The 24655-nt window shown below is 52.2% G+C and overlaps 2 protein-coding genes across 2 annotated transcripts in view; both read left to right on the top strand.

The window, feature by feature from the left end:
* Positions 1 to 15827, top strand: part of EDC4 (enhancer of mRNA decapping 4) — a 35548-nt gene extending 19721 nt beyond the window's left edge. Inside the window, exons 17-29 of the mRNA XM_037409144.1 lie at positions 76 to 229; positions 908 to 1371; positions 3034 to 3135; positions 4128 to 4280; positions 5662 to 5698; positions 6669 to 6849; positions 8790 to 8945; positions 9700 to 9815; positions 10477 to 10642; positions 11843 to 12029; positions 13284 to 13503; positions 14209 to 14372; positions 15461 to 15827. Of these exons, the coding sequence (XP_037265041.1) occupies positions 76 to 229; positions 908 to 1371; positions 3034 to 3135; positions 4128 to 4280; positions 5662 to 5698; positions 6669 to 6849; positions 8790 to 8945; positions 9700 to 9815; positions 10477 to 10642; positions 11843 to 12029; positions 13284 to 13503; positions 14209 to 14372; positions 15461 to 15653 (2293 nt within the window). The 3' untranslated portion in view covers positions 15654 to 15827. The remainder of the gene's footprint in view (positions 1 to 75; positions 230 to 907; positions 1372 to 3033; positions 3136 to 4127; positions 4281 to 5661; positions 5699 to 6668; positions 6850 to 8789; positions 8946 to 9699; positions 9816 to 10476; positions 10643 to 11842; positions 12030 to 13283; positions 13504 to 14208; positions 14373 to 15460) is intronic.
* A 762-nt stretch (positions 15828 to 16589) lies between these two features.
* Positions 16590 to 19809, top strand: NRN1L (neuritin 1 like). The gene is made up of 3 exons (XM_037409602.1): positions 16590 to 16722; positions 18707 to 18866; positions 18959 to 19809. Exons 1-3 carry the CDS (start codon positions 16665 to 16667, stop codon positions 19221 to 19223), a joined length of 483 nt encoding a protein of 160 aa, XP_037265499.1. The 5' UTR covers positions 16590 to 16664; the 3' UTR covers positions 19224 to 19809.
* The last annotated feature ends 4846 nt before the right edge of the window (positions 19810 to 24655 follow it).

Raw genomic sequence — 24655 nt, 5'->3', positions numbered from 1 at the left:
CACCTCAAGTGTTTGCTGCAGGTCTGTATCACTGGGTTGGCCTGCTTGATTTTTTTGTCTATCTGTTTCTTGCAGGCCATCAGAAGACTTGACCGTGAGCCCCAAGATGCAGCTAGACACCAGCCTCACGCTGAGTAGCAGCAGCAGCAGCCTCCAAACTAGTCCTAGGAGCCATTCAGTTATTATCCCAGGCCTCCCCGACAAGCTAACACCAAAGGCGCCTGTTCCAGTAAGGCTCCAAATGCTGTTCCCTTCCTCCTCCTTGTGGGCCAAGGGACCTCTCTCTGTGGGCCTATACAAGCTGAAATTAGCCTTACTTAGATGATATTAACAGGGCTAGCGCCTGCCCTTTGGAAAACACAGATGCTGGCACTGATCTGCAGCCAGGTTTACCCATGTTAATGGAACTTGACCGTGTGTAAAACAGTTGCTGAAGACTAGACAGCTCTAGCTTGTGCTGTCGTTGTCACTGGTTGAACATGGTCAGCCTTTGTGTTAGGAGACAGTGCTACCTCGAAAGGTTTCTTCCTCCTTGTTGGTCTGACGAGTCTGAAACAATCATTTCCCATTCCTCAATTTTTCTTTCCAGGTGTAATGTAAAACAGGTTATGACCAAAGCTTGAAATTGAAATAAACTTTTCAGTCCAGGAGGTACTCAGTGTTAAACGTAACATTTTTCCCTCAAAGAGAAGGGATCCTGAAGCAGAGCAGGGAGGTAGAACTGGTGTTACATTTTCTCTTGGAAGTGTGTTCAAACTAGCATCAGCTGAAGTGTGTTGTTAGCACAGGGGTCACAGGAGGAAAGGATATGGCTGGCTGTTTCCAGAGGTGGTTGGTGTAAGATACCAGGGATTCTTGGGATGTCTCCACGTTACCCTGAAGGCTCTTATTTGATTTTTGTATTCAGGTCACACCAGGAAACCCCTCTTTAGCACTGGAACTGCAGGAGGTGGAGCCCTTGGTGGTCCCCCAGGCGTCTCCCACCCGTGAGCGCTCGCCAGACGTCATTTCCTCTGCTTCCACAGCTATGTCCCAAGATATCCCGGAGATTGCTTCCGAGACCTTGCAACGTAGCTTTGCAGCAGCTCCGTCTGGGCTCCCTGCAGAGGTGCTGGAGCCCAGTCACCATGCAGACAGTATGGCATCTGCTGCCTCAGCCTTGCATTTGCTGTCTCCGAGGAACCGGCACAATTCAGAGCACAGCCACCACTCTTTGGACATGCCTCCAGTGGAGGTGGACAGACTGAATGCTCCATCGTTACTGGAGACTGCTTTAACTCAGGAAAATGCATCTTCTGACAGTGTTGTGAGTCAGCCATGGCCAGCAGCTCCTGACATAACCAGAGAAACTAGGAACAGCATGGCAGACAGGTAGGTAATCACTTGGGTTTGTCTTGCTTAGGGCAATTTCTTTGCACTTGCCAAACTGATAGCTTGGTGAAAAGCTCTTGAGGTGTGATTAAACCAGAGCAGTCCTCCATCCCTCCTTTCCTTGGAGGATCTGGTGATTCAGCCTTCCTGCGTGCTTGGTCTGCGTATGCTGTGTCCTGAACTTCCTAGGCCAGCTCTAACAATTTCTGCTCTCTCATATCCCTTGCAGCATAAAGGATCTCTGTTAAGAAGGTGAAAAGTCTGCTTTATTGACCTTCTTGTTCACCTGGGAATGGACAGTTGAGATGGGATTTTTTTATTTTTTTTTTTGTACTCTGGAAATAAAAGCAGTACAAGCTAAAATCTGCCCCAGGGTGATGCGTTCCTGCATGTTTTTGATGAAAGGAGTCAATTGGCACATAATTGACAGGTTAATTATAGCTTAATTGTATATCTCTCTTCTAGGATTGGCTCTGTGCAGCTAGCTTTTTAAATAAAGTGCTTTAAAAGTCGGAAAATGAATGGCAATATCGCTTTGGAGTAAGCATGCAGAACAGTGCAACATCACATAGGCCTGCTTACCAGGAGCAAACTATTACACTGGAGCAGTGCTAGGATTCATCACAGAATTGGTGTCCCTGTCCTGTAGTGGGACAGGAACAGCGAGATACATCTGGCGTCTCCAGAGTCTGTCCGGGCCAGCACTGTATGCACCATGACAGCCTGCAGATACCTTCCTTTTCAACAGGACTAGCAGGCTGAGAGAGTTTGAGGGACAACAATGATGACCCAGGGCTGTTCTCTCACATCAGAATTGCAAGAGAAAGGCCTCACCTTGTGCCTCCACACCTGAGGATGCTGCTTTAGGAAATGGTCTCAATTCTGATGGCTCTGGGGAGGGCACCGAGGCTCTGTCTCTAAGCAGTGTTTTTGCTTTTGCTCATAATTTGAAGTTGAGAAAATGCTTTTATAGGAGTTCGCAACTCCCCTCAATCCCGCTCTGTCTTTGAATTCTTCAGGACTTCTCATAGCAGAATAATCAGGTTTGATATCTCTGGATCTGAGAGGGGTTTGGGCTGTTTTTTGTGGGGTTTTTTTACATTCCAGCTCAATCAAGCCATCAGCCTAGGTGAAAGTAACAAGTACTCACTTCTGTCTAAAGATCTTCCTGCAAGCTGAGTTCAGATACACCTAGTTTACAGCTTGGAAGCACATGCAATTTGCTTTCAAATTTGCACGCTTCCTCAGACACTTGAAAGAACTGAGAAGCACTGATGACTTTTGCCCCAGTGATCAGTATTACTTGAGGAAAAACAAACTGGAGATGAATGCTATTCACTGAAGTATGCTGTACTGCCCATTTTGAGTAGTGGCTTACCTGTCTTGCATGAATGTCTGCTTGGGGATTGTTCTTGGTTATGCATAAAGCATGGCTGAGCTGCTTCTCCCTTCTTAAGGCTCCTGGGAAAACACATGGAAAACTTTTGAATGTTTAGCACTTCTAAGCAACACTTGCTGCTTTCTGGATCCATGCAGATAGTTGTGAGTTTGTTTGGTTTAGACCTTCTATCAGGATCCCTCATGAGAAGTGGAGTGAACAAACATCCAAGCCAAATGATACTTTCATGACGGTATTTTCTGGGCTTTTTTCCCCTCCTCTAGCCCAAGGGATGAAGTTGAAGAAAAGCACAAGAGCTCTTCCTATCATCGACACAGCTACCACCTGCTGCAGCATGACAGCCAGGATGCTAGTGCAGAACAAAGGTACCAGAGTGCTCAGCCCCCTCTCTCGCCCTGCATGGACTCAGTTCAGGCTGCATTCGTGCTTCTGCCCCCAGCAAGCCTTCATGTGTGGGGTGAATGTCTTTGCTTTGTCTCCTGACTTCATGTGTTTATGCAGTCCAGCTTCTTCCGTAATGTTCTGATGACTTCAGCTGATCATGAGATTGGCCTCTGAGCACTGTCAGATTTACTTTCTGTAGGGAAGGGTTTAACTGTGCTGTTCCTAAGAGTGGATCAAGCTTGGTTTATTTGCCAGTGAAAACCTATTAAGGGATAAGTTTCCAAATACCGTGCCTTAAATAAGGTAGTGAGGGTATCTAAGGAGTTAGCTGCTTGCTTTTGACACCTTTGCTCCCTCACAAGCCATCCTAAAGTTCTTGTGGGCACATTCTGTGTGCCTGGCAAGCTCAGCTCTGTTTGACAGCTGTGGGTTCGTTCATAATCCACACTTAAATTCAGACTGAAACGTGCAGTCTATGTTGGATGGCTGGTCAGCAGCTGAAAGACTCCAAGGTACCAAGGATCACGTACTTCCTAGGCTCAGCCTGAACTCTGTTCCCATAATACTTGCTGCATTAAGTGCTTTCTGTCTGTAAAGCTGTAGGGAGATGCTATGCTCGAGTTCCCTGCTGGGTCAGCATCACGTCCTAGGGCTTATGTGCAAGTGTGTGTATGCAGTAAGAGCAGGCATCATTCCACTGCACTGCCTGAGCCATAGTTGTCCCTAATGCAGAGACCCTTCCAGTCTTGTTACGCAGTGCTTGAGCTCAGCCTGAGCAGACCTGGATGAAAACAGAGCAGCATGTGCTGAGCTCTGTGGAGGTCTCTGTGTTAAAGATCAATGTGGCAGGTGTCCTTAGCTGTGTGACTGGCCACGTGTGGATGAAGAGCAGAATGTGAACTCCCTCCCTTCAGTGAAGGCTAACACTGTCCAGTATTGCAAGTGATGTCTCTCCCCTGCTGTTCCTTCGTAGTGATCATGATGATGAAGTCGCAAGCTTGGCTTCTACGTCAGGCGGATTTGGTGCCAAAGCGTCTACGCAGAGGCTGCCTGTGAAGGACTGGAAAGCCAAGGCATCACCCCGGGCTTCCCCAAAACTAAAGCGGAAGGGCAAGAAAGATGACGGGTATGCCGGGCTGGCCAGAGTACAGGTGGCTGTGGGACCAGCTGTGCAGGGTCACAACCTCACATAGCCATTAGCAGTGAGACCAGGGTCTGAGGTTGGGCAACAGCCAAGTGCTCCCAACCCTCACCTTGTTTTGCAAATGGCAGTAACCCCACACTAAGTGTTACTGGTTACTCGGACTCTGACTGCCACTTGGGGATGTGGGAGTAGGTTCTGCACTATGTTTCCAGCTGGGAATCAAAATCCAAAATACAGCCTGGGCTTCGGAAGAATGTGTGGCAGGTAAATTGCACATTGTGGGGGGACACTGGATCCATTTGTTGGTTTCAGTGAAGGCTCCATTGGAACTGTGATGCTGTGAGTATAGCTTAACATGGCCTCCATTTCTAATTGGCTTCTGAACGCTGGCACAGTGCCCTTGTTTGACAATATGTATCATTTGTTACCTGCTTGCTGCCTTTGCTGTTTCTAAACGTGCCCATATGCATGTCTTATAACTGAAAACTGATGACTGGGAAGGTCTGCCCAGAGCAAGTTAGACCAACCTGTCTGCATTAATGTGAGGAGAGCAGCACAGCTGCACAGGGCACTCTCTTCTTGTGTTCCTGTAGCTTCGTGATTTGGATCTCTAGCTGTGCAGATTACAGCAAAGATGGCCTATGGCATTACGTTTCTTGTTGTGGTCCTGTACTATGGCGCCCAGAAGCTCTTAGCCTCTGAAATGACTTTCATTTTTCCTGCCTCAGTCCTTTTTAAGTTGCTGAATGGATGCTGTCTGGGAACAACAAGCATTTACTTTCCTTCTCGTAGCATTTGAGTATTCACATATCTGTGACTTTGATGGAAACGTGCGATATTAGTGGATCAGTTCAGTGTTTTTCTTTATTCTGCTATATATGCTGGAGTGCATAGTTTCTTCACCTTGAGAACTGGAATCATTCTAGATGATTTGAAGCTCATTAATTCTATATTTATTGAATGGGCACTTGGTTTTTCTTTGTGAAGTATTGGGAGACCTTCAAAAGCTGTTTGGCAAAGCCTTCTCTGGCTTTGAATGTGGACAAAACTGAAAAATCGGTGTGCACTGTTCTTTGTAAGGGTCCTCATTAAGACTTGGTTCAAGTCTCCTCCCTACCAAGGGACCAGTCTATAAGGACCTTCAGGGCCTGGGGATAGTGCAGTTGATGGAGTCACAATGCTGCAAGGGCTGGGATTTCAACACCTCCCCATCGCTCTTCGTGTTATACAAGGCAAAACAGAAGTATGAGCTGGAGTGTAAAATCTGAAGCAACTGTAAAATGTGTGATGTGTTTTAGCAGAAGACTTGGGTAATAAGAGCAGTTAATTGACATAATTGAGTTACTACTATTTTTATTTGCAGGGATGTGAACCAGTCACCAAGATCATCTAACAACCAGGTGAGTCAGAGCTGCTCTACAATCCATCCCAAGGGCATGATGCTTCAGCTCTGTTTACTGTCTGACTAAAGACCTGAGAGAAAATTCATCCCAGTTCCTTGAAGCCCCTGCTGTGCCCAAGCAGGAGCAGGCAGAGGTGCGGCTGTGCTGGGGCTTGGCATTACTCTGTTCTCTGACTCACACAGCAGAGAAGGAGCTGCTCCGTGCTGTCCAGACTGATGCTTCCTTCTCACCTTTGCATATCGATGTGCATTTCTGTGTTCTCACAAGCCCTATATCTAAGATGCTACCACTCATTTCCTCTTCCCTGCCAAGATGACTCGCATATGTCGGCAGCAGGGTAAACTGTTCCCAGCAAAGTAAGGGTCAGAGTGGGACTGGCTTGTTGGCATTCCGTGTCTCTGTTGATAGTAACTTCATATCTGGCAGAAAATGCTCTCAGCTGCGTTGCATACACTTCTTAAACTGTCCTTGATATGTGTGTGCCTCCTTCAGATACTTTGAGCAGGTGAAGAGACAACAGTTATAGATGTATACTTCTCCGGTTGTTTGGTTGTTCATAAGTAAGTGGAAAGAGCTGAAAAAGTGTTCTAGGAAACCTCCTTCTTACTCTACTGATTGTACAGCTCTTTCATAAGTGTTTGAGGTAGTTATTTACATTTGCAGGCCTAAACATACTCTTCTCAGTACCTGGCCAAAAGTGAACAGGATCTTTGAAGGGGGTCTTGAATCTAAGCAGTTAATATTTTAAGCAACCATTTATGAATTGCATGTAGAAACTTCATGTACCTTGCTTTATCAGTGTATTTCTTGGGACAAAAGTCTTAGAAATAGAAAATGAGGCCAGCTTAATGCCTGCTTTGTGTATTATGCTTCAGTGCTAGGCACAGGGGTTGACTTAATGCCCTGCAGAAAGCTTGACTGACCTCCGATCCTGTTAGACATGAATGCCTGTCCTCTCCACACATAGGTGACACCAGAGTTCCAGGACGAGCTGATGTGCATATTGAGGAGCCAACAGCGGGAGCTCTCTGACCTGCGTCAGAACCAGATGGAGCTGCTGCAGAGACTCACGGATCACCTTGATGCTATTCAGAGCTCCCTTATGGGCCACGTGGAGAGGGTGATTGACTCCCAGCAGGAGCAGGAGCGTATCCTTGTTGGCAAACATTGTGTGGCAGTTGAGGAGTGGAAGGCTGCAAGGCAGACTAGAGACATGAGGAAGGCTAAGAAAGTTCAAGGATCTTGGCAGAGTCGACTATAGGTGCAGTAAAACTGTCTGGCTGTGATATAACTATTTCAGTTCCTCTCAGTCCCTTTCTAAGGGCAAGAAACTCAGAACAGAGAAGAACTGACACTTTCCTCCATGCCACTAAATCTTCTAGTTACCCATTAAGATGCTAAGTGCCACAATGCTGGAGTAGACTAGAGGTGCACCAAATACGTTATCCTGTCAGTCAGTGGCCAGTTGCACAAAAGTAATTATGGGATGATCCTTTCCTTCCTTTCCTCCTTAAGGCAAGTCAGTACTTGCACCAGAAATAGCATCTGACTGCCATACTGCATAGCTGAATATAGAATTATCTTGTCTGTACCCATATATACATCGTGTGGTCCACAGGTTCCTTATGTACTGTCTGAAAATTACTTTCTTTTGGTGTTTTCAAACCTGCTATTCAATTATTCTTATTGGATTGTGAGTAGCTGGTTCCTGTACATCTTTTGCAGCACTGCATTTGGTCATGTTCCCCAAACTGAGCAGCTCTAGCCTGTTTCATGTCTGAAAGCACTCAGCTTCTGTGACATGACAATGATTTCTGTTTTCTCTGTTAATTGGTCTTGGGTTTTCCTTTTCGACCATCAGGCTGATGTGTTCATAGGCAATTCCGGTAGCTTTCTTCTGAAGTTTGGAGTCTAGAGCTATATTGTAATATTAGAATAACTTTTCCCTATCTGCACAGTTTTGTATCTGCGCTGAATTTTGTCAGCAGCTGAATTGTCCTTTCACTGTTTGTTTTGCTGGGGTTTTTTGGTCTTGTTTTTAAGATGCACGTGCATCTCAGTGTTTGTGTGTCAGCTCCTTCAAGGAGCCTGGTTGCTTCATGAGGTATGACTAGCTTTTATTAAGCCTGGGTTTGCTCCCATGCGCTGTATCGCTATGTTCACCAATTCCATCCTGTAGAAGCTTTTTTTACCAATTTGCTTTTTATGGATATTGAGCTTCCTGGTTTCTGTAGGGTCCTGATTTGGGCTGGGAAGAGGTTAATTTTCTTCATGGCAGCTCATAGGGTGGTACATTTTGGATTTGTGACCAAAACAAGTTTGATAACTCCCTGATGTTTTTTGCTGTTGCTAAACCCTGTCCAGGCCTTGTCTGTTTCTCACATTGCTTCACCAGCGAGCAGGCTGGGGTTGAGCAAGAAGTAGGGAGAAGGCACAGCTGGGACAGCTGACCCCGACTGGCCAAAGGGGTGTCCTGAACCATATAACATTGTGCTCAGCAGTAAAAGCTGGGAGAAAGGAGGAGGAAGAGGGGATGTTTGGAGCAATGGCGTTTGTCTTCCCGAATCACCGTTACATGTGATGGAGCCCTGCTTTCCTGGGGAAGACTGAACACCTGCCCATTGATGGGAAGTAGTAAATGAATTCCTTATTTTCCTTGGCTTGCAGCTTTTGCTTTACCTGTTAAACTGTCTTTATCTCAACCTGTGAGCTTTCTCACTTTTACCTTTCCTGTTCTCTTCCCCCATCCTGCTGCAAAGTGAGTGACTGGCTGTGTGGGGCTGAGCTGCCTATGGAGGCAGTTAACCCACAATACATAGGGAACACTACTGCTGAGCTTCTTTTAGCTGTTTGGCTTTTCTGCCCCAACTTCCAGAGCTCTTCTCTCACCCTGATCACTTGTTTAGGAGCATGCTGTTCTTTACAGGAATGCATCAGCAATGTCATTAGACCTCTCTTTCACCAGAGCTGCAAACTTGCTCTTAACTCAGCTGTTGGAGGCGAGGGTAGCATCCGTCTTTGTGGACAGGAGTGTTGAGAATAGAGAGGAAATCTGTTGTTTGTGCTCCTTAACGTGCCTTCTCATTAGAGAGAAGACTAGACCGAGCACTGACAGAAGGACAGCAGCGCAATGGGCAGCTCCAGGAGCATCTGTCTCAGCAGCTCTCTCAGTCCCTTTCCACTGCTGTGTGCAACCGCCTGGAGAGGACCATTCGCGAGGAGATGAAGAAGACCGTACCCCAGTGTGAGTGTTGCTGCCTAGGTTTTGAAGGTGGTTCCCTACAGCTAGCCCCGTCAGGATTGTAAGCGTGCTGTGTAAAAGTGTTGGCACTATATAAAGTAGGAGTTAGGTTACGTGAAGTCTAGTTACTGCACTTTAAATTGTTGTGGGCCCCACTGTAATCTGAGGAGTTCTGGTTTGGACAGAGTATGAGGCTCCCACGGGGGATGCCCTTCCAGAGACCATGGGTCTGACCTTCCAGTATAACCTGTAAAGTTGCTAGTTTCTGTTCAGTGCAGAAAAGCAGAAGAGGCTAATGAGTTTGGAAATGCTGAGACTCATCTGGAGCAAACTTAAACTTGTCTTTGCCCTTCCTTGACATACTGGCAACAGTCCATGTAAGGAAACATTCAAAGAAATGCTGGTGGGAAAGCCTTCTGCAGCCATTCATGTCCACCCTTCTGCTTGAAGCAGGGCTGCTCACTATTATAGATCAGGTCAGCTGTGACTTTGTTGGGGCAAGTCTTGAAAACCTTCAAGGCTGGAGATGCCATAGCCTCTCCAGTGACTTCCACAGCTGTACCACTTTCCCAGCAAAAAGTTTTTCCTGATGTCCAACCTTGGCTTCCCAGGGCAGAGCTTGTGACCATTGCCCCTTGCTGTGTCATATTCAAGAAGAGTTTGACTTTTTTTTTTTTTTTTTCTTCTTCTTTTGGGGTGTTGAAGTGGGACTCTAGGCTTAAAGGTGCAGCTTTTGACATGTCCATGTTGTGCCTAGGCATTTCCAAGAGCATGGACCCTGTCGCTGGCCAGCTAAGTAACACTATTGCTGCCAAGCTCACGACTGTTGAGGGGACCCTGAAAGAAAGTATCACCAAGCTAGTGAAATCAAAGGTAAGGAGAACCAGACTGTAACTTTTCCTGGGGACATTGGGTTGTCATCTGTCATCTGGGTAGCAATTCCTTACACCTCTTCCCCTCACCTGTATCTCCTGGTAAGGTTAGAGCCAGTGGTCAAAGCTTTTTCCTGGTCTCATCAGGAGAACAAACTTGTTGGATACTCCCCTGCCCACTTTGCTTCATTAGCCCTTTCTTTCATTTACCAAGTTGTTAATTTTCTACTAGAGAAGAGTTTCTCACTACAGCCAGGGCTTTTAGGGCCAACTCCTTCAGCCAGGTTGTGAAAGTTTGAGCTCCCCGCTCCATTCTGCATTCGTACTTTATTTAAGGGAGCAGAAGCTGGTTATGTACTTTTGCAGGGAATGGTGGATTGCAGGAGGGAAGCAGGGGAAGGGGAAAGGAGCCATGCCTGACTGTGCCACCTTCGGGAAATGGTGACGCTCTCAGGCAGCCGCTCAGCAAGCAGATGTTCTGCCTGCTGTGGTCATGGTGCAGCCCAGTCAGTGGAAAGAGCTGAGGGAATACACACTTGTGACACCGGGCTGTCCTTATCTGCTGTGGGTGTGTTGCAGGGACCAACAGTGTTTGTTCACATCTTTAGTCTGCAGCAGGCTGTTGTTAATTTCCTGGAATCTCTTCTGTGTGCGCTTGTAAGAACCTTACAGATACCGTGGTGAGGGCAACAGCCGATACCCTGCAGGGGCCGATCCAGTCAGCTTACAAGGAAGCGTTTCAGAGCGTTGTGTTGCCAGCCTTCGAGAAGAGCTGCCAGTCCATGTTTCAGCAAATCAATGACACCTTTAAGCAGGGCACACAGGAATGTGAGTAGGTTTTCTTTTGAGTTTTCTCTGCACAGCTTATTTGCATTAGTGGCTGACAACAAGTTGGCCTTAGGTCTTTGCCTTTCAGAGTTTCACCGGTAACTCTTTTTAACCTCTTAGCCTGTCTGCGTGCTCTGTTTCACACTTGGGCAACGGAAGCAGAAGTGAGGATATTTTTGTGGGTGGTGCTGCAAGAACAGGGCTTCATCTCTGGTCTTCATTGTCCATGCAGCAAAACATTTGGCCTCATGCTGTGAATCTGTGACTTCATTTGTTGAGTAGTGAAGCCCAGCTGTAGCATTACCCCATCCCTACATCAGGAAGATGACTGATGGAGAGGGTAGCACTTCTACAGCTAGGCACTCAGCTCGGAGGGGTGATGAGTTGGGGAAGGTTTAGAGAAGGGTATGGGGGTGATCGGAGGTTAAATAGTGGCTGAATGGCATAGGCCTGGTCAGGCTGGAAAGAAAAAAAATAAAGAAAATTGTACACCGATGCACTGGAGAAGATCTTTCCTGTTCTCAGGCTTGGGATCCAGTTCCTTGGCCTTCTGGGAGGCCAGGCAGGTGTTACTCTGCAGAGCTGGTTTCCCAGGGGGGCTGAAGTTGGCTAGTGCTAGCCCAGTGAGTTCTGTTGTCCATAGATCTGCAGTGTTTCCAGCTGTTGTTTATTTTGCACCCTTCCTCTTCCTCATAAGTCTTCCACAAGTACATATAGCTCACATTCTTCTCCCTTTCGATCAGACCAATTCATAAAATATTTTAAAATGCAGCTTTTTGATGTCTGCAGACGCCTTGTTCAAGGGTTTGGGGTATTTTTTGCATCAGAAGTATTCCTCCTTTTTCTTCATTGGCATTGAACTCCATCACTAACGCGGATCACAGTTCACACTGTGTATGAAATAAAATAACCTCACTCCCCCCTTTATCTTGCCTTGAACAAAGAATGCCTCTAAAGGTCTGTCATAAGAGGACTCGTGGCTTTGTTGCTGGGTCAGGTAATCCTGCATAATGGGGAAGCTGGAAGCATGGTTTCTAGGTTAGTGTAATGCAGCCCAAAACAAGGCTTGTGTGTTCACCAGGCTCTCCGGCACTCGTACGCTGGGTCAGTAATTGTTTCTGCTGGAGAATGTGTACAGCCTGGCAGCTGGATTTCTGCAAGTACCAGCAGCACAAATGTCTTCCTCTCTGCTTGTTGCAGATATCCAGCAGCTTGAGACTCACTTGAAGAACAGGAAGGTACGAGAGCAGGAGGCCCGGGACCCGCTGCTGAACCAACTCCGACAGCTCATCACCACCTTCCAGAGCACCACGGAGCAGTTGGCTTCCACTGTCGCAGCCAGCGTCCATGCTGAGGTGCAGCATCAGCTGCATATTATCGTGGGCAAGTAAGTTGACAGCTGGGCTTGTGGAAAGAGATGTCAGAGGTATATATGTGTTTGTTAACACAAACCTCACCCTGCTTAGTTGTGGCAAATGGCTTGTTTCCATGAGTACGGCGGGGCTGCTTGTTGGCTCCATGCAGTGTCACTGAGCACGTGAGCGGGTGCGCCCAGTGCTGTGTAGAGCACCACACGGAGACTGCGGAAGGTTTCTAACAACCAGCTGTATCGCTGCTGCATCTGGGAGCTCAGGACCTGCTTCTCTTAGGGTCCCGCGTGTGTGCTGGAGGACAGAAGGACCTAAGGCAGCCCATAAGCACACTCGGGTCTGAACGCTTCCTGAAGATCATTTTGGAACAGGCCTTCTGAAGGCTTTTCTTCTTGACTCTGTGTCCTTAGGCGTACCAACAGTTTTTGCAGGTTACTCTGTCCTCCCAACTGCTCTTGCAGCAAGTCGTGCTTGGCCATCCCAGTGGTGCCTTCAGCACATACACGCTGTGAGGCTGGTGGCAGGTTGCCAGGCACTAAGATTGGCTGGTGGTCACCTGGGGGCAGAATGCCCCTGTCTATTTTAAGCCACTAGAGCATATGTCAGAGCATATTGGGGTCTTCCATGCAGATTAGACTTGCCAGGGAAGGCTACCAGAGTAAATTCTGGTCTTGCTGCATGGGCTGTGCTTGTTCCCAGGGAAGTCCTGATATTCTACCTGCAGAAGAGCAGGTTTGATGCTTGGCACCCTGTGTAAGAGGGGAGGATCTGGGCCTTGGTGGGAGAGGTGTAACATGCAGCAGCAGAGCCTGCACTGTGAACTGGTCTTCTGTGGAAAAGTCACAGGCTCGGTTAAAATGTGTTCTCATTCTGAAGGTGTCATCTGCAGGCTAGGATTCTGCAGTCAACAGATCGGATGTAGGAAGCTGGGCTTGTTTGGGGATAAACCTACAGCTTTAGCCTTGCTTGTAAGCCAGAGACATTAAAGATTTAAAATGCTATATAATGAGAGACTTAGTTCCCTGAAACACCACTTTCCCGCACAGAATCCTAGCATCTTCTGCATGCACCCTGGGACATTGTGGTGTTGGCCACAGAGCTGCCTTGTGCAGCATGTTTCCAGTGCCTCAGAACCATTTGTGTTAACCCTTTGGGAGCCACACTACAATAAGCAAGCAAGCCTGTGTTTTCTTGCTGGTACAAGCTTTGTGCAATGTTGTCCCTCAGCTCTTCATTTTCAGAGTTGCCTTGGGCTTTTTTTTTGTTTTTAGCATGCAGGAGTCTATTTTGGCCCAGGTGCAGAGAGTCATTAAAGGAGAAGTGAGCCTGGCTATGAAGGAGCAGCAGGCAGCTGTCACCTCAAGCATCGTCCAGGCAATGCGCTCAGCAGCCGGGACTCCGATCCCCTCTGCTCACTTGGATTTCCAGTCTCAGCAGACTCACATCCTTCAGCTGCTCCAGCAGGGACACCTCAACCAAGCTTTCCAGCAGGTACCTAAGTTTCCAGCAGTGGGCATTGCTGCCTGTTGGGGGACGGAGTGGGGGGAGAGGGGCTTCTTGAGGTAGAGACGTAAACCTACAACAACTTCTGCAGGAGCTGACTGAAAAGACCTGTGGCAGCGGACTGTTTGAGGGGTGCTGTTGCACTCATGCAGGTCAAGCCATGGAAGTTCCATGTTTCAGTGGTGGTGCAGTTTCTTCTTCCCTGCCCATGCCCTGTCAGGACAGTGTCAGTGCTCCAGTAAGCCAGAGTGTTTTGCGATCAGCAGTGGCACATGGGGCACGCCTGAAGAGCAACAGCTTCATAAGCCTCTCTGGGCAGATCTACCAGCTGGGGCCTGACCTTGCCTTTGCCTTTGAATATGTAGGCAGATCCATTTGAGCTGCTGCAGACAGACTCCTCTGGGAATGGTAGCAATGCCATGCCAGTGGGCTGGCACGGGATGTAGATGTGGCCCTGCTCTGTGCTGCCAACTGTAACCTGCTCCCTGCTGCCTGGTTGTGGTCTGTTCAGCTTAGAACAGACGCAGGTGTCCTCAGAGTGTAGACTGGGAGAGGGTTTGCAGAGAATTCTGCTCCCAGAGGAGGCTGGCAAGCCGTGAAGCTGTCCCAAGACAGAGGGCTGTCTCTGCTCTGTCCTGTCTCCCTCACCTGCCTGTTGTTTCCTCTGCATTTCTAGCTGTATCTTCCTTGCAGGCTCTAACAGCGGCTGACCTCAACTTGGTTTTGTACGTCTGTGAGACTGTGGATACTCAGCAAGTATTTGGCCAGCATCCATGCCCACTGTCCCAGCCTGTGCTGCTCTCTCTCATTCAGCAGCTCTCCTCGGATTTGGGTACTCGTACAGAACTGAAGTTGAAGTGAGTATGATCAGAGTGCTGGGTCTGAACCTATGCAGACCAAGGAACAATTCCCCTGTGGAGGCAAAAGGAGGGATAGTGCCACGTTTCCTGGGCAGTTTAATATCCAGAGTGACTTCTCCCTGTCCTCAGTTCTTAACCCATCACTGGACCTTGCGTCAGCAGTTTCTGGTTGTGACTGCCACAGGTTTGGTGGGACGTGGCAGCAGGAGCTACTGGAAGTCATGTCTTGTTAGATGTTCCAAGCAAAGTTTGTGTGACAGAATAGTGACTGTGCTGATACTTGCCATGAACATTTTTAGTGAGCGCGTCAAAACCCTGTTCTCTGCCCTAAAAAACTTAACTTGTTACAGTCAAAACCCGCAGGTACCTTGGCCTCTATGGAAAAGTGACTTGGAGTTTTTTAATGCAAGTTAACAATAGGGATAAAGCAAGCTAGAAAACCAGAAAAGGAGCTTTACAGACGAGCTGCTAATTAGAGTTAAATTTGCTGCTGTGAAGTTCAAACTGGTCTGTTAGTGAAAACCTAACCTAATTGCAGTGACCACATTGCTTTACTTGGGTTGTGGTTTCAAAGTTTATGGCTCCTCTGAACTTCAGAATGGCTTGTTGGTAAAATTCTTGCTCTTCCCACACCCCTTTCTGGGTAAGACATTGGAAGAAGGCCTTAAATACATCCCTATGTGAAATTAGCCTCACTGGTGAGGATTTTTACTTCCAATAAGTGATTAATTCTGCTAAAAAGACATCAAAGAAAATATCTAGTGCTGTGACCAGGCATGGCCTGTGGCCAAGTGCCACCTCCAGCACTGCAGGGTGTTCTGGCTTGCCATTGTGCCTGGTTTAGGCAGCCAGCTTGTGCTGCACATCCTGCAGGCTGAAAGCTATAGGCTGCCCTTATGTGTTGAAGAAGAGATAAGTGAACTCTGCTGTGAGTCAGTAGCATTTATTTTCTGATGGCTAAACATACTGCATTGAGTTTGGGTGGATGGTGGAGCAGAAATGCGCATCTTCCTTGCTGAAATGAACTGAATCGGAATGGGATTGTGTGTTGGGCTTGGTTCTAACCCTGATCTCTCCTCCTTTAGTTACTTGGAGGAAGCAGTGATGCACCTGGACCACAGTGACCCCATCACCCGAGACCACATGGGGTCGGTCATGAACCAGGTGCGGCAGAAGCTCTTCCAGTTCCTCCAGGTGGAACCCCACAACACGCTGAGCAAGCCTGCCCGTCGTCTCATGATCATGCTTCAGGGCCTGGTCACCCCTGGCATGACCTAGGAGTTCCTGGCTACCTTGTGGGCTGCTCCGTGGAAGCCCACCAGCAGCTCCAGTAGTTACTAACCACGTATGGCTTGTGTTAAGAGCTCTTGCCAGGAAATCTATCAACGTGTGTGTGATGTCTCTAAGGCAAGCGCCATCTGTGTATAGTCCCAAATAGTCACTGAACGCTCACTTGGCTTATTTTTCCTAAATAGCCTCTTTTTGACAGAGTTAAGTCTCTTCTTCACCTGCCCATCCGTCCCCGAGGCCTGGCTGGCAGTCCAAGTCGCATTCGGTAGAAGCTGGTGGATGTCTGAGCCCTCTAGTTTGGCATCTGCCAAGGGCAGTGGGGGCCGAGTGCTGAGCCAGGGGGGCTGCCGTGCTGGCCACAAACCAGCACCCGGTCCTTGGTCGGGGACTCGAGCTGTGCCTCCCTCCTGGGTGATGGGCTGCGGGGCAGGAGGGGGGTCACACCCTGGGCTCTGCGCGGCTGCCATGGGGGCTCCCCAAGCAGGTGTGGGCAAGGGGGGGCTGTATGTGCCCCCCCGGAGCCGCTGGGGTGGTGCTGGGGGTCAGGCCAGCCGGGCAGCAGCCCCTTGTGACCATCAGTTCTGTTGTGTGTTGGAGCATGTCCATGGTTCAGGCGTTGGTTTTGATTTTACACCAAGGTTTTTCTTTTTGTCTAAATTTTGAAATTTTGGGTTTTTTTGAAATAACATTAAAAACAGTTCAATAAACAACTTTTTGAGAAAAAAAAAAAAAAAAAAGCAACACCTCCCCTGGGTCCCTGCTTCTGTTGTGCCACCCGGGGGTCAGGAGGAGGTGGGACCGGGTAGGGCGCGGGCTCCGTCTCTCGGAGGGCGCAGACAGGAGCCGCCCGTTCCGCTCCCCGCGGCGCAGCCCCCTGCCCCTGCCCGCTCGGGGGGGTGGGGCGGGCCGGGGCGGGCCGGGGGCGGTGCGGCGGGGCCGGGGCTGCCGGCGGCGGCGGAGCGGGGAACACACGGCGGCGGTGGCGGCGGAGTCCGCACCATGGACCGCGGCTGGTGGCGGCTGCTGGGGGTCGTGTGCTCGTTGTTGCTGCACCTCGGTGAGTGCCGGGGGCGGGTGGGAGCGGGCCTTCCGGCCGCGGGGCCCCCGCGCCGCCTCAGCCCACTCGCCCCGGGGCTCCGCGATCCGGGGCTGGGCTGTTGGGACCGGGGCAGCGCCCCGAGCCGGCCCTGGCTGCTGACCCCAGGCTGCTGCCAGCTGCCCTCGCCCGGGGAGCACCCAGCAGCCCTGGCACCGGCGTGTCCCTTCCACGCTGCCCCGGTGCTCCCAGAGCCGAGGAGGGACACGGGGGGCTCCAGGCACGGCGCGGGTACCCCGCGGCATCCCTGCCGGAGGAGGGGTGGGGGCCCGGGGGTGCCCCGGGGCCGGCGCTGAGCGGGGGACGAGAACAGCCCGGCCGGGGCGGTTTCCAGGCTCGGAGAGTGGGTGATGGCTCAGAGCCGTCCCCAGGCGCGGGGCGGCTGCGTCGGCACTGGCTCGGCTGCGGGGGCAGCGGGGGGCTGCAGCGCGCTGGGGGCTCCCTGTGTGCCTCTCCCTGGGCTCCCTCCCCGGCCGAGCCGGGGCAGGTTTTTCCTCGTGGTTTGGCCACGGGGTAGCGGAGGCGATTTGCCCTCCTGGCTTCTCCTTCCCGGCTGCCTTGTGCCGAGGGACCGGGGCGGAGGGGAGGGTCGTGCCGGGCGTTAGGGGAGCCCGGGGGGCCGAACCGCAGCCTGTGTCGGGGACCAGCCCCGAGGGAAGGCACCTGCCGGCCGCGGCCGGTGTGTCCCTGCGCTGGGGAAGATGCGCTTGTAGCCCAACTGGGTCAGAAGAGGAACAATGGATCCCCCTTCGGTGCTACCTGCGACATTTGTGACCCACATGGCTGGTGTCACCCCGAGACCTTCCTTGGCGATATGCTCGGGGAGGGGGGTGTCTCGTCGTGAGCACCCGCTGAGCTCCATGACGGGCTGGGGTTCAGGCTCGCCCCGCTGTTAGTCTCGGCCACGGCCCCTTTGCTCGGGGCCTGGTTCCAGGGGCACCGGCGTGGGATGCCAGCGACACGGCACACGGCTCCCTGGAGACATCCTGGCTGCCTCAGCAGCCACCGGGCAACTTTCGCCTGCTTCTGGGGTCACCTTCCCACAGGGATCCCTCCGGGACTGTCCTCGCCTCGCGCCTTTTAAGCATCCTCAGCTTAGAGACCTCCCAGATGCACACCCCCGCGCTTCCAAAAGTCTCCCAACCCCTGTGACTTGGCACAGGAAACCCACCAGCCCTGCGGGACCCCAGGGGCAGAGCCGAGGACTGCGCGGTGTTTCCCTGTCACCCAGCCACACACCAGCTCTTTCTGGGCGTCCCCCGGCCATGGATGCACTCGCAGTCATCCCCAGCACATCCCGTCACCAACTGTCCTGTGGCCAGCACGGGGGTGTGGCCAGTTCCCGTGGTGAATCCTTGCGGAGCAGAGCAGGGAGCTGGGGCTTCACAGAGTGAAACAGCCAGAGTTGCGCTTGTGCCTCTTCCTTTTGTTCTTTCCCTTTTCCCCCTTTCCATTTTTCCCCTTTCCATGTTTCCCCCTTCCCCCTGCACCTTTTTCCCCTTTTCCCCCTCCCGGTTCTGTCCCACTGCAGAAGGAGCAGGTACTCCAGCTTGACAAGCCTTTGCTTTTGGGTTTTTCGTTTTTTTTTTTTTTCTGTTGTAGTCACAAATTAATCTTTGCTGTTAGGGGATAAAAGCCGGGACAGATGGCTCTGGGGAGAGCCCGGGAGGCCGCGGCGGAGCGGCCAGCGTGCCGCGCTCCCCTGCAGCTGATGGCAGCATCGCTGTGGGGTAATTGCATCGTGCCACGTTGGGCTCCTGGGCCAGGAGCAAAGGCTCACCCCAAGTGCCTGGGGAGAAGGATGCCAGGAGTCTGGTGGGATGCGGAAGGGGGTGCCAGCCCCTCACCAGATTTTGGAGCCCGGTGACAGTGGTGCACCCCTGAGCCGGGCAGGTGATGGCCATGGGGGAGTCCATGAGGGCTCAGCTCTGTCTCTCGCCTGCAGCCACCAGCCAGGAGCCCATCAGCATGGCGGGGAAGTGCGACACCATCTACAAGGGCTTTGCTGGCTGCCTCATCAGCCTGGGGGACAGCATGGCCCAGAGTGTTCGGCAGCAGCAGGAGGAGGGCGGGGAGGAGGCACAGGAGCTGGACACCATTTGCAAGTGAGAGTCCCCATCCCTGTTCTGATGGGAGCTGCTGGGATGGCTGGTGACCTGCCACCAGCGGTCCCAGCCACTCCTGCCCATCTCCCCAGGTCCTGGGACGACTTCCACACCTGTGCCAGCGAGGTGCTGTCAAGCTGCCCTGAGGAAGCAGCCGCCATCTGGGAGTCGCTGCGCCAGGAGTCCCGCAAGATCCAGTTCCAGGGGAACCTGCAGGAGCTGTGCAGCACCCAGAGAGGCCTGGCCAGTGCCCGCGGCTCACCAGCTGCTGAGACCAACCACGCCACGCTGCGGGGCTCAGCCACCCCCCTGCGCCCCCACCTGCTGGCCCTGCTGCTGCTGGTGCCCCGGCTCTAGCCCTGCATGCCCGCGGGGTGCCCAGGTGATGCTCCGGGTCGGTTCCCCAGTGCTGGCCGGGCACAGACACCTGTGTTCCCCGCCGAGCCCATCTGCCCCTCAGGCATCCCTCGCAGGGCACAGTCCTCTCCTGCAGCCCTTCAGATGGATTTATATTTATATTAAAAAGACGCTTTTACATTTCTCCCGTCTCTCTGCCATGGGATGCCCCTCACGCCCTTCCCAAGCTCCAGATTTTCTCTGGGGATTGGAGAGGAGATGCTGCCTGGACCAGCCCCCAGGGGGGTCGCCATGGGTCTCTGTGGCTCTGTCACCCAGGCACATTGCCTGTGGCTGTGCTGGGCCCCAGGGAGAGCTGTACCGGGGATTCCCACGGCTCTGCTGCTCCCTGACAGCAGCTTTCAGGGCTAGGCATGAAGGATATTCCCTTTAGAGGTCAGTCAAGTGGTTTCTTTATTTTAAAGGGCATCTTAGAAAAACATGGTGCATGTATTTCTCTTTTCTTTTTGACAGCCAACAGCTTGTCTGATGGGCAACTCCAGTGGCATCAGACAATTTTCTGAAAAAAATCCTATTTTCCATCCCTTTTATTTTGGTCCTGCTGTATTCAGTCTTACTAATGGTCATGAAGGAGATGGGGGTTTGCAGAGAAAAGAGGTGTTTTTGTAGCTGAGATGATATAGGTGAAAAAAACAGGGAACTGAAGCGCTCATCCAGGTCCAAGGGGGACTTGGTGAAGTTAAACCAAGTTGATGTGCTGGAGCTTAACTTGGTTCAGTTTGTGACTATCAGCAGAAGACGCTGTTATTCCCATCTCTGTTGCTGTCATGCGAAAACTTCAGATTTTTTTTTCCTAGCACACTAAAACCCATGGTGGCAAACCAGTACCCCTGCATGTGGGCAAGGTGGCCTCCCCACCCTCTGGGGAGCAGCCTCTCCCCTGACCCACCACCTAAGGGGATATTAAAACTGCTAATGGGCCACCCCATCTATTGCACAGACCAATGGCTGGCTCCCAGCAGTGGGTGGATCTGGCTGGCACGTGGGAAACTGTCCTGCTCTGTAAAGGCAACAGCACCCTGACTGCCAAAATCCTCCGGCCAGTGCCAGTGCCACCATGCCATGGATGGCACGAGGCTCAGCTGCGAGCAGGAGCGATGAGAAAAGCAGCTACATGCCGTGAGTAGCGAGTTGCTGCAGTTTCTTTGATCTCCGGGGTGACTTCAAGGCCGTCCCAGGAACGCTGCCGTGGCTGGTCCCGGCACAGTTGTGGTTTTGCTCCAGGGAAGCCTTTGTGCGCTGGGTGGTGACCGAGAGCCTTTGGTGGGTGAGCAAGAAAATTGTTGCTGTTCTTGTTGAGCCAGGGAAAATTATTGCTTGTTTCATTGCAAAACCTCTTCCTGCAAGGTCCGGTCACTTAGACGTGTGATCCCCAAACCTCTGGGATGTCACCCCGGCTGTGCCGGTCCCCTGCCAGCCTCCGGGGCCAGGAAATGCTGCCTCTGGACTGTTGTGTTGTGGTGCATCCCGGGGGGCTGAGCGATGGCTGCCGCTCCCTCAGCTTTGCAGGGGGACCCCATATTTATTTCATATTATTTATGTCATTAACCAGCCTGGAGCTGGCTTGGGGGGGTGTCAAAACCAGGACTAGAGGGACACAAAGCATCCCACGGGGAGGAGCGAGGACAAGCTGCCGGCAGCCTTTGCTGAGGGACGGTACCGAGCCCAGGGCCAGGTGCCCTGCGGGACATGGGGCAAAACGCCGTCCCTGCTCTCCTTGGCCAGCAGCTGCCGCTCCCCGTGTTTAACGCCAGCGCCGGGGAGATAATCTGCTGATTCTTTTCTTTCCAGTTCCTGACAATCCTGTGTTTAAGGGTGAATTAATGCCGGATCCCCGCAGGGTGGCTAAGAGGATAAACGCTGGCCGGGCGCTGGCCATGCACCGCACAGCACCCGTCGCTCCGATGGCACCTCCGTGGGGCCAGGAGCAATGGGATCCCTGCTTCCCTGCTGCTGGCTGCTCCCCGGTGTCCTGCAGCAGGGTGGTGGGAGGTGGCCAGCAAGCTGGAGGGCCACTGAGACGGTGCTCTGCCAGGCCATCACCACAATGGTGACACTGGCGTGCACCAAACCATGCTGCTCCGATCAGGCCGGGAGTGTGTGCATGCCTGGCAAGACCCGCAGGCACCCGTCAAGTCCTCAGAGTGTTTGATCCTGCACTCAGAGAGACACGCCACACACATCCCATGCCCTGAAAGATGTCACTGCATGTGTCCCACACCTTTGGCTATGTCACCATGTGTCCTGATGCCAGCACATGTCACCACACATGGCCCACACCCTTGGCTATGCCACCGCACATGTCCTGCAGCTGGAAGGTATCACCATATGTGACACTAAAATATGTCACCACACATCCTGCGGGCACCGATGGCTCTGGGGGGCTGGGGCTGGAATTTGGGGATGCTGGGCTAGGACAGGCTGGTGGGTCACTGCTGCTTGGTGACCCTCACGGTGCAAGGGTCCATAGCAAAGCATCACCCTAAACCCACTGTCACTGTCTCACCCTAACCGTCCCTCAAGGAGGTGCCTGCGAGGCCAAGAGTGGCAGTGTGATGGCAAGGACGGGCATACTGACCCCTAGGAGAGCTCTCCAGGTGCTCCAAAACCGGGACAAGCAGCCGGTGTCTGCCCTCCCATTGCACTCAAGGGTTTGTGGCAAGGGTGTGGGACAGTCCCGCAGCCATGTTCTACTGTGGGAAGGGACAATGTCCTTGTCACTGCCCCCAAAACAAACAGCTGGCTCCCCGCACGCTGGCCAGAATCTGCCCAGGCTGACACCTGCAGCCGCTGGACGGGGTGGACGGGGACCAGTGGCCCCCAGCACTGGGAGCCTGTTGAGCACCCAGCGTGCTGTGAAAACCCATCACGCTGGTTATGAAACTCCGGTGACCTACTTTACACTCCCTGCTTTTGTTCTTAATTCCCAGATATGGCTGCTCTCCAGATTTTGCCCATCAAGGCAAATTAATTGGAGTAGATCCTAATTTGCTCTCTGCTATTCTTTGGGCAGAAGATTAAATGCTCTGCAGACATTATCTCCCTCTCTCTTTTCTAAGAGACAAACCTGAATTATTAAAAAAAAAAAAAATAAAAGAAAGAAAAGGGGATAAAGGAAGGCCAAGTTAGGTTGAGTTGATGTTTGAATTCACTTTTTGTAATCACAGAAGAGGCCAGGGAGGCCTCTGCATCCCCAGGCAGCTGGAAGCAGATGGTGACACTATTCTGGGCAGCTGTGTGAGCAAGATGGTGCACGTGGCACAGCGACACGAGGGCCAATCTCCCGGTCACGCAGCCTGCTGCCTCCACCATGCAGTGGTTGCTGAATCCTCCATTCCTTTGCCTAGGGAAATTCCTCCTGGTGAAGCTGCTGGCTGGGGAATGACTCCTCATCTGTGAGGATGTACTTGGGTTTCTCCGGCAGGATGGGCTGGAGCTGTGCCGGGGCCATCAGTGGTGGTGGGATGGCTCTGTGCTCTCCTACAGTCCCCAGTGCCACCATTCCAGTCTGGTGTCCCCACAGAGGAACGTGCCCAGGCACCAGCCTTGCTGGGCAGAGCTGCCTCCAGCATCGCTGGCACCCCAGCACGCTGTGGGGAGAGGGAGAGTCAGGAGCCTTGTGTAGGCTGGAGGACACTGTGTCACAGGGCTGGCAGCTCTCCGAGCTCGTGTGGGGATTTCTGCAGAGCCAAATGTCCAACTTTCCATAAGGAATGCCAAAAGGCAACCTCAATCTCCATGGATCAGATGCAGTGGGAACGGCTGAGCCGGAGTCACCTCTGCCACTGGGGCCGTGCTCAGCCCATGGCCTGGCACCCCGTCTGCACCCAGCTTTGGGGCTTTTTTTCTCCAGAGAGGCATATGGAAAGTTGGATTTCTTTTTTAAGCAGCTTTAATTGAACATCCTCCTCCTCCAACCTCTGCTTAGCCTTGCCGGGACAACCTCTGGCCCAGCATGGCTGCGGAGGGATGGCCTTATAGCTGCATGGGGCTGGGATGCGGCTCAGAGGACATTCAGGTTTCCCGCTTCACCGCATGCCCATTCAATGGCAGATGAGGGACCTCGTCCTCCTCTTCTGGCTTGCTATGGCCTGGCACAGCAGGGAGCCCGGGGCTCCCCGAATTGCCCTGTGCCCTGGACATGCAGCCATGTCCCAGGCAGCTTTGGGGTGCCGGGACATACTGGGGGTGGTGCTGGTCGTTTCCATCTCTCTGCAGGCAACTGCAGCTCGTTGTGCCCCAGTAAGGCTCTGGATTCAGATGGCAGCACTGCAGGCGGCTGTTGGGTGCAAAGGGAGCTCTGGAGTTCCATTGGCTGAGCTCCTGCTCCGAGCACAGTGTGCCCTGGCGCTGGAGCAGGCTGCTCAGGGCTGTTTCTGGGGGAGCTGTGCATCTCCAAGGAGGGAGGATTCTCCACCTCTCCAGATATGCAGCATTGCCCCAGGGGTCCCAGCCTGCCTTTAGCAGCTTTCACAGGAGAAGCTGTGAGGAAGCCACTGGCAGGAGATGCAAAACCCTAAGGGGAATCCATCCTGCCAGAAGGATGGTGGCTCCCAGGAGGGAGCAGCCAGGCTGTGGGGCCATGCCTGCTGCTGCCCCTTTGTGGAGATCCCTGACACTATGGGCTGGATCCTTCCCACAGCACCAGAGGCAGGCTGTGGGTCTTGGAGGGTAGGAGTTGGCGGGGATTTCTGAAGGGGCAAGCAAGGAGGAGCAGGATGCGGCTCCTCTCTCAGGAGAGCAGCATCCTGGAAGGGAGGAGGCAGAACCAGGTGTAAGTCAATCAAGAAACAACGAGAAGGCAACCCATCTGGCTACAAAACAAGCTGTTAGACTGTGCTCTAACAACACTGCTGTATGAGTGCATCAAACACCTGGTATCAGTCCCTTCTTGTAGGAGGGAGAAAAGAACAGCAGGGCTTGGCTGGAGCAGTGCAGGTGGGAGCCCAGTGCCTGGCGGGGCGAGGGGCTGCAGAGCCTGCCCAGCACCTAGGGCTTCGCAGCCCACAGCTGGTGCCCCCAGCTGCAGGATACTTACTGGGCTCATAAACTTCTTGCTGTAACTGGAGAGATGACTCTGAAACGAGTAACAGGTTTCAGGGTTCAACTGACACTGGCCCCAAACTCAAAACAGGTGCCCAAACCAGCAGGCAGTGGATCATGTGGATGGGAGGACAGTTCTGCAAGGTCCCTGCCCACTCTCAAGCTCTGTCCCAGGTGTCACACTTGCCCCCAACCTTCCACAGTGAGCTACGGGTCCTTCCCGGCCTTGTCCCTGGGCAGTCTGCCGGGCGGATATGTTGGTTTTGTGCAGATGTCTGGTGTGACGTTCCCTTGGCTCTGGTGGGTCTCAGAGCACTACCATGGTATAA

The sequence above is a fragment of the Falco rusticolus genome, chromosome 15, assembly GCF_015220075.1.
Source record: "Falco rusticolus isolate bFalRus1 chromosome 15, bFalRus1.pri, whole genome shotgun sequence".
Lineage (NCBI taxonomy): Eukaryota > Metazoa > Chordata > Aves > Falconiformes > Falconidae > Falco > Falco rusticolus.
The sequence above is the reverse complement of the archived record's forward strand: the minus strand, read 5'-3'. Positions and strand labels throughout refer to the sequence as shown.

Bases quoted from the DNA above. Each gene is read 5' to 3' on its own strand.
- NRN1L (XM_037409602.1), top strand. From the start codon at position 16,665: ATGGACCGCGGCTGGTGGCGGCTGCTGGGGGTCGTGTGCTCGTTGTTG. The intron at 16,723-18,706 runs GTGAGTGCCGGG...TCTCGCCTGCAG, and splicing joins CTCGTTGTTGCTGCACCTCG to CCACCAGCCAGGAGCCCATC. The intron at 18,867-18,958 runs GTGAGAGTCCCC...CCATCTCCCCAG, and splicing joins GAGCTGGACACCATTTGCAA to GTCCTGGGACGACTTCCACA.